Below are 8,972 nucleotides of genomic sequence, written 5' to 3'. Positions count from 1 at the left end.
CGTGCTACCGCTTTACTAATTATAGAAACATAATAACCACAGTCGTTTTGATATTATTTTTGCTATTATTTTGAAAGCTATAAACGGAACTCTACTTCGTCAGTAGAGTTTGTTGGCGCTTCAAACTGTTAGTGATGCTGTCGGTTCATATGGCTAAACCGTACGGTACAGCACCTGGTTAACAAATAAAGAGATGTTGCAGCTCGAGGACCGTTGTGTTTTCTATAACGAGCATTTTCCTCCGAATGCATAGTCACCGTTTGTCGGAAAATGAAAATACATGAAGTCCTTTGAGAGCCATGCGTTTTCTCCCACAGTTGGCAGGCAGGTATTTTCCCACAGCCAGGCGTTGCACTGGGGAAGCATCATCTTGTTTGGCACCAACGCTGGCTTGTGATGTAGCATGAATGCTAGCTCTTAATGGACAATAGGCACGTTTGTATTTGTGCATGGAAGCGACACTAACAGGAGGTTTGTTTTAATTAAAAAAAATCTTATTCTAATGTTAATAGGGGGTATGCACACGTACAATAAGTCAGAATCTGCAGACAGAAACTCTGTAGTGACTTAACGTTACGTGTTCATGTTAGCTAACATTTTCCTAATCGCTGACATTTTTTAAATCTCAACATTAATTTCGCATTAGACGTTTGTTTCGCCCTTTGCTCAGCGTTTTGGTTTGCAGGCACTTAGGCAAACTTTACGTACAAGGCTGTCAAGCGAGATAAATATTGAGCCCGAGCTTCTCAGAGACAGCACCGATCCGAGACTGTTACGCCACACGGACAGCATGTCACTGTGGACAGAACAAAGCGTTTTAACCCAGGCCAACCCTCAACCCTGACACCATCTCCACACCACGGGAAACTAGATCAGCTTTTCGCTTCCTATGACGGAGAGGACCTCAAGGCTTGGAGTCCACCCGTCTGTCTGCGAGAGGCAGCAGCGAATCAGTCATGACACTGCACTTCTGCAATCTCCCAGGTCTTTAGCCAACGGACCGTTTTTGTTAGCGCACACAGACTGGAAAGATGCACAACCTCTGGTGCAGAATGTGTTTAAAACCACGGGTTCCCTAATGTTCTCTTAGCAAGGACCCTTTCATTTCTGTACATACGGTCGATTAAAAGTAAGACATTACGACAGGGGACTTCATCTGTTTCTGGTTGCTACTGTCATCTGGGACAGGCACAGCTGTGATCACATTATTTTATTGTGCCAAAGTTAGTGGAATTAATCTTTTGCTCATGTTGCTTGGCAAAGACCTCCAGGACTCCTCATCAAGGGCCTTTGCTGGTCCCTAGTTCCCACTTTGAGATCAGCAGGTTTAGGTTCTCAGAGGTTTTGATGTAGAGCTACTTTACCAAAACCCTCCAAGTTTTCTCTCATACTTTTTTGACCATGCCCTGAAGATTGCACTGAAAGCCTTAGTAAAAGTCAAGTTTACAAGGAATCAGCCATGCCTGTCAGAAAAAAGGGTGAGTGACTATATGCACCTCAGGTAATATAGGTTTTGCACCTCCAGCTTTCATCAGAACCAAGAAGTACTAAAATATAAAGATCTGATTTCTGTCACATCACCAGCATAGCGTTTGTTCTGAGTTGAGAGTATTAATCTAATCTCAATTTAGGGTTTCAAGCCTTATGATTTGTAGTTGAACGAGAATATGAATGGACTATCAAATTATGTATGGTGATCACTCCATACAGACAGCAGTATAAATAGGTGCATTTACATGCATCCAGGCAACAAAATCTGGTGGAAAGCCGGTACATCCATATGGCTGGCATGCTGCATTATCCTCATAATTATGGTTGCATATTGCAGGTCATCCTCTGCCCCTTTCTGATAAACTGAAGTTACTGAAGTTAAGTTGCAGAAGTTACAGCTATGTATACATTCTCTTCACATCATTACACCATACTATTTGGGACTTCACAGGGTCACAGTATGTAATTGAAGGTCATGTTTATTACTGTGTTGCGTCTGTTTGCCTGAATGCGTTAAACCTGTGATTCATAGAGATGAGTAATTGCTTTATATCTTTTTTAATTGCTTGGGGCATTGTCACTTAGTTTTCTCCTTAGCACATGAAAGCCAGCTCAGTTTAGTTCAGATGAAGTGGTTGACTTGCCCACTCAGGAATTTTATAGCTTTGCAGAACTTTCTGTGTTCCTTTTGCAGTGTGATAAGTACTTTGAGTCTTTCTCCATATATGAGAGACCAAATGTCTCACAGTGTATTTGAAAGGTTTTCAGACCTCCAACAGTTTTGTCATGTTGCATTAATTTACATCAGTACCCCATAATGAGAAACTGAATAAATATAAAGTATAAAGATCTAAAATATAAAGATCTGATTTCTGTCACATCACCAGCATAGCGTTTGTTCTGAGTTGATTGTATTAATCTAATCTCAATTTAGGGTTTCAAGCCTTATGATTTTTAGTTAAATGAGAATATGAATGGACTATGGACTAAAAGTATGGTTATCACTCCATATAGGCAGCAGTATGAATAGGTGCATATACGTGCAACCAGGCAACAAAATCTGGTGGAGAGCCGGTACATCTGCTGTATATGGCTGGAATGCTGGGGTATATGGTCACGTATTGCAGGTCGTCCTCTGCCCCTTTCTGATAAACTGAACAGAGCTTCTTGTCTTTACAGCATGGTGTGAATACAGAATTTTAGAAATGTTTTTAAATTTATACAAAAGAAAAAACCTGTTCAGTACTTTGTTGAATCACTCTTGACAGCAATTACAGCCTCAAGTCTTTTTGGGTATGATGTGGTGATTTTCTGCCATTCTTTCTTTCAAGCTCAATCAGGTTAAAAATGGCTGTCCACCGATAGTCACCATCCAAACTATCGGTTGACAGCCATATTAGGTCTCTCGAGATGTTCAATAGGGTTCAAGTCAGGGCTCTGCCTGGACAACTTTAGGACATACACAGAGCTGACCCTTAGCCACTCCTGTGTTGTCTTGGCTGTGTGCTTAGGATTTTTATCATTTTGGAAGGTGAACCTTTGGCCCAGTCTGGGGTCCTGAGCACTGTGGAACAGGTTTTCATTGAGGATATCTGTGTTCTTTAATCCATTCAGCTTTCCCTCTAGGCTGAGCAGTCTTCTTGTACCTAGTGCTGAAAAACAGCACCACAGCATAATTCTGCCACCACCATGCTTAATGTAGGGATGGTTTTTGGCAGGTGATGAGCGGTCCTTGGTTTCCTCCAGCATAACATTTAGAATTAAGGCCAAAAAGTTGAATCTTTCTTTCATCAGACCAAAAATTATTGTTCCGCAAAGTCTGAGCGTCCTTCAGCTGCTTTTTTTTTTAAAACTCCAAGTGAGCTTTCATGTGTTTGCACTGATGGGAGGCTTCCATCTAGCCACTCAGCCATAAAGCCCATATTGATTAAAACGGCATTGATGGTTGTCCTTCTGGAACGTTGTCCCATTTCAACACAGGATCTCAGATAAAGCCAATATGATTCTGATGTCAAACAAGTGTGTTTCACCACTGCAAAGAAAGATTGTCTGGTTATGACACATATCAGGTCTGGACAACTTGTGAATTTCATTCATTTTCACTTTCCACTGTCTTCTTAGCCGGTGAAATTTCAAAAAGCATTAAAATTATAAAGTTCTTTTAGATTCACTGAAAGAACTATTATTATTATTATTATTATTATTATTATTATTATTATTATTATAGGAATTATAGGGCTTACAACCTGTAACACAGCACAAAACCATTATCCTCATGATAAATTTCCCACCCAAAGTGTCACGTCAGAATAAAATTCCTGTCATCTGAATATGGTCTATTGATGAAATCCACACCTGGCTGAAGAGAGTTTGTCTTTGCTTCAGTCATCAGCTGTGGAGACTTTCAATAGTGATGTCTTTTTTTTATTAATCCAAGCAGGTGTTTTTGGTAAGTCTAAATTTTGGGCAGTGACACTTTCTCATTCTCACAATGGCTTCTTTGACATTATTTGTACAACAGCTAATGATGACTGTAGTACTGGCCTGACAAAGCTTCTCCAGAGAAGATTCACAGTAACTGATGTCTCAAAGGATCACAGACTTTAAGGATTCATTTGCATACAAAGAGTATGCAACAAAAAAGTTATAAATACGACTACATTTTAATACTTAAAATGTGTCCCACATATTATTGGGCCTCAAAATGGAAGCTACTTCTGCAATTTCTAGATGGTAAATGTAAAAAAAATGTTTAAATAGCAATAAATAAAACCTGAATATGCACTTTAATGTCAAATATTTTTTTATTACCAGTACCAAATTGTGAGGTACTGAGACATTTACATAAATGATAGGTTAAAGAAGACTTTACAAATTGAACAAAACCAACCATGAAGACACTAAAGTCTGTATTTTCGACATACTCTACAGACTTGGCTCGAGTCGTGGGGCTTCTGGAGGAGTATTGCACTAAACTGAGGAAGCCTGAGGAGCAGCAGCTTAAAACTGCCATTCAGAGAGTGATGGGAATTTTCAAAAGCAACTTGTTTGAAGCTCTTCTTGGTAAGTCACTGAAACACAGTCAGACTTTTCTTTTGTCTGCTGCTGTTCTGTGTGCATGCAGGCCATGAGCCCAAAAAAAGGAATAATTGAATAATTGTCCCCTACCTCCTACCTTTGGTAGATTATGCAGAGATTATATTGTCTGTGTAGTCATGGGTTTATCATAAAAGCATCCTCTATGTTAGACTGCTCATGCTCTGTATTGTAGTTGTGATCTGAGTGCACTTGCAGGCTGTGGTCAAGCTATACGGTTGTCTTCAGGTGCTGTGGGTTGACCTCATTATCTGCACTATACAAAAAGCTCTGTGACTACTTTGATATTTAAAAGTTTGGATTTGTCATTTAGTAAACCTAACCAACCAATGGGCTATAGAAACTGATTCTATAAATATTGTACGTGCAAGAGAGACAGACACAGACACACAACCATTCATACTGACATTGTTACCTATTGGCAAGAGTCACACATTGATCTAAAATGCATGTCTTTGGACTGTGGGAGGAGACTGGAGTGCCCAAAGGAAACAAGGGAAAAACACGCAAACACTGGGAGAACATGCACGGTCAGTCGGGGTTGTGAAGCCGCAGCGCTAATCACCTTTGTCCAAGAACACTGACTACATAAAGTTGAAAATATTCAAATCATAGTGGAAAAGTGTCTAATGTCATGTTATTGTTCTTTTGTCAATTTAGATAAATTGAGAGACTCGATGAATGACAGGAGATAGACTGTCCTCAACTTACTCTAAAAGAAGATATTAAGATATAACATCTTAATCACTTAATAACCTGTAGTTATGAGCCTTTAAATGGGTAACAAGTTATTATACATGACATTGTTCATTTTCCCATGTTATTTCTGCTTATAGATTAAGTTGACATTAGCTTGAAAGTAACTCCATTGTAACTCAGTTAGAGTGAACAATTTTAGTGGGTGCTAACCTGAGACAGTGAATCAGTCCTTTCAGCTCTGAAACAGCTGCTTTCACTCTTTCATCACACTCTTATCAAATTACAATAAAGAGACTTGACGTCACAAGTGCTATCAGGGTGAAATGTTAGTCTGCAGCCTTGAACTGTGCTTGTGAAAAAGACGGAAGTTAATTAAGTCAATCAAGTTGTGAATTATAAATGAACATCACTGGCCTGCCTGGGAGGGCTGGCAGAATTGCCTGAAGAGCGTTGTCCACACTTAGTTTTGGTGTGAAAAGTAGGAAAAATCCAAGCGATCAGCTGTGAAGAACAGCTTTGTTGCTGCAGTGTAATGTAGATTTTGAAAAGAGTCTTTTCTTTGCTCCAACAGAAGGGACTGTTTTTTGAAGCACTTCAGTGTCTGCTGAAGGCTTCATTGCTCTGCTCCTCTAATGCTAATTAGTTGGTGATGGTGCAAAATGCACTGTTTCTGGAAGTTGTTCAATTTGACAGGAATTTGCCTGATTTGTCTAAGTTTTTCCCCAAAGCTAACTTGAATAGGGTACCTTCTACAAATGAATAGCTATTCATTTTGCCTCTTACAAAAATATTAATTTTGAGTTATTTATGACATTTAAAAATCAATCTTGTTTTTAATCCCTTTTTAACACGTGGTGAAATATTTTAATAGAGTGCAGATGAATGCAGTGGCATTTTTATCTCCCCATCAGCCCCCCTTTTTTAAATAAACTTTTTCTTTTCCTTTCGGCTGTTCCCTTTCAGGGGTCACCACAGTGAATCATGTGCCTCCACCTAACCCTGTCCTCTGCATCCTCTGCTCTCACACCAACTAACTTCATGTCCTCTCTCACTACATCCATAAATCTCCTCTTTGGTCTTCCTCTAGACCTCCTGCCTGGCAGCTCCAACCTCAGCATCCTTTTACTGATATATTCTCAGTTTCTACTCTAAACATGTCCAAACCACCTCAATCTGGCCTCTCTGACTCCTAAACATCAAACAGGAGCTGTCCCTCTGATGTCCTCATTCCTGATCCTGTCCATCCTCGTCACTCCCAAAGAGAACCTCAACATCTTAAGCTCTGCTACCTCCAGCTCTGCCTCCTGTCCTTTCCTTTCATTCTCCCTGATTCTCTTTTATCACACAACACACCTTATACTTTTCTCCATCCATTCCAACCTGCATGCACCTGCATTTATCTGGACTTGGGACTGGTGCAAGTAGAAACTGGCTTGCGTCACCTTGTGGTTGCATTCCCTTTATTTAAATGAAGCAAAATTACACTTTTACATTTTGTAACATTTATAGGTTGGACCTATCACAGCATTTATAAAATTGTGCTTGCTGATTAATATTTTTTGTTAACCCTAATTATTTCAAATTTCCTAAGAAATTGGGACAATGTGAAAAACATAAATAAAAACAGAATGCCACAATATGCAAATCTCATCAAACCATATTTTAATGACAATAGAAGATAAACATTAGATGTTGAATTAAATTTCTTTTCTAATTTACCATTTCATGGAAAATATGAGCTCATTTTGAATTTGAGCACTAATAGGGACCAATGCACCCCCAAACCATCAAGGATGCAGGCATTTGAATGATCTGCTGATAGCAAGCTGGAGGGTCCCTCTCTTCTTCAATCCGTGGTTTCCAAAAAGAATTTCATATTTTGATTAAACTGACCACAGAATAGTTTTCCATTTTGCCTCAGACAATTTTAAATGAGCTTTGGCCCAGAAAACATGGCGGTGTTTCTGGATCATGTTCACATATGGCTTCTATTTCCACAATGTTTTGCCGCAGATTGGTGAAGCTTTGTCCCTCTTTACATTCGAGAGGCTCTCTCTCTGAAATGCTCCTTTTATACCCAGTCATGTTACTGACCTGTTTCCATTTAACCTAAATTTAACCAAATGCTCCCCCATTTGTTTTTTTTTTAATGTGTGGCAATTACTTTTCCAGCCTTTTTTTGCCCCTGTTCCAAGTTTTTTAAGATGTCTGCTGCTATTTTAAGATGTCTACTATCAAATTCCTTTTTAACACTTGTTGAAATATTTTAATAGAGTGCAGATGAATGCAGTGGCATTTTTATCTCCCCATCAGCCCCCCTTTTTTAAATCAAACTCTTCTTTTCCTTTGGGCTGTTCCCTTTCAGGGGTCGCCACATTTAATCATGTGACTCCATCTAACCCTGTCCTCTGCATCCTCTTCACTCACACCAACTAACTTCATGTCCTACCTCACTACATCCATAAATCTCCTCTTTGGTTTTCCTCTAGACCTCCTGCCTGGCAGCTCCAACCTCAGCATCCTTTTACTTATATATTCACAGTTTCTCCTCTGAACATGTCCAAACCACCTCAATCTGGCCTCTCTGACTCCTAAACATCAAACAGGAGCTGTCCCTCTGATGTCCTCATTCCTGATCCTGTCCATCCTCGTCACTCCCAAAGAGAACCTCAACATCTTAAGCTCTGCTACCTCCAGCTCTGCCTCCTGTCTTTTCTAAGCCGAACAACATCGCTGGTCTCACCACCGTCTTGAACACTTTTCCTTCCTTCCTTGCTGATACTCTTTTGTCACACAACACACCTGACACTTTTCTCCACCCATTCCAACCTGCCTGCACTCGCCTCTTCACCTCTTTTCCACACTCTGCGATGCTTTGAACCATTGACCCTAAGTACTTAAAGTCCTGCACCTTCTTCACCTCTGCTCCCTGTAACCTCACCGTTCCTCCTGGGTCCCTCTCATTCACACACATGTATTCAGTCTTGCTGTGGCTAAGCTTCATTCCTCCTGTTTTCCAGAGCAGACCTCCACCTCTCTAGATTTTCCTCCACCTGCTCCCTGCTCTCACTACAAATCACAATGTCATCTGCAAAAATCATAGTCCATGGAGATTCCTGTCTAACCTCATCTGTCAGCCTGTCCATCACCATCGTCTGCTATCAAATTCATGAGGTAATATTTACCATGAAATGGTAAAATGTCTCGGTTTTAGCATCTAATATTTTGTTTGTGTTGTACTGTGAATAAAATATATATAAAATATGGGTTACAGTAACATTAGGAGCTGCTGAAATGCAGCATCAGATGGACCAACGTAGTTCCAGTGGGTGGGACAGAGGCAGAGCAAGCAATCACAGGAGGTCATGAATATTAAAATCATGTCCAATCATTAGCTTCGGAAGTTTCTCTCTGTGCAGTGGAAAAACCTGAAATTGCCAATTCGAGCATATCGTCATGTCACCTGTCAGATGATAACAGTGCCACTTACACACTCATTTGACCAGAGGTGGGCACACAGGAACTATACAAATCATTCAGAATTAACTAAACACTTTTTTAAAGTTTATTTTTAGTTATTCATATTATGACTATTAGATCCATAGTAAACGTAAACAATGTTTAATAAAAAATTGCTTTCTCAATTCAATTCAACTTTATTTATTACAAAGTATTTATATAGCGCC

General features: G+C 39.7%; 1 protein-coding gene across 17 annotated transcripts in view; it reads left to right on the top strand.

Annotated features, from left to right (window-relative positions):
• Positions 1 to 128: 128 nt before the first annotated feature.
• dlg2 (discs, large homolog 2 (Drosophila)) overlaps positions 129 to 8,972 on the top strand; it is a 232,740-nt gene continuing 223,896 nt past the window's right edge. For 11 of the 17 annotated variants that reach the window (XM_067494155.1, XM_067494162.1, XM_067494160.1 and 8 more), the window contains exons 1-2: positions 132 to 1,478; positions 4,423 to 4,554. In XM_067494155.1, coding sequence (XP_067350256.1) covers positions 1,460 to 1,478; positions 4,423 to 4,554 — 151 coding nt within the window. In that variant the 5' untranslated portion in view covers positions 132 to 1,459. Of the gene's footprint in view, positions 1,479 to 4,422; positions 4,555 to 8,972 lie in introns of all 17 variants that reach the window. The other 6 variants (XM_067494167.1, XM_067494164.1, XM_067494163.1 and 3 more) reach the window with 3 other exon arrangements.

Source organism: Channa argus, chromosome 24, assembly GCF_033026475.1.
Source record: "Channa argus isolate prfri chromosome 24, Channa argus male v1.0, whole genome shotgun sequence".
NCBI classification, from domain to species: Eukaryota; Metazoa; Chordata; class Actinopteri; order Anabantiformes; family Channidae; genus Channa; species Channa argus.
This window is presented reverse-complemented; position numbering and strand designations above follow the sequence as displayed.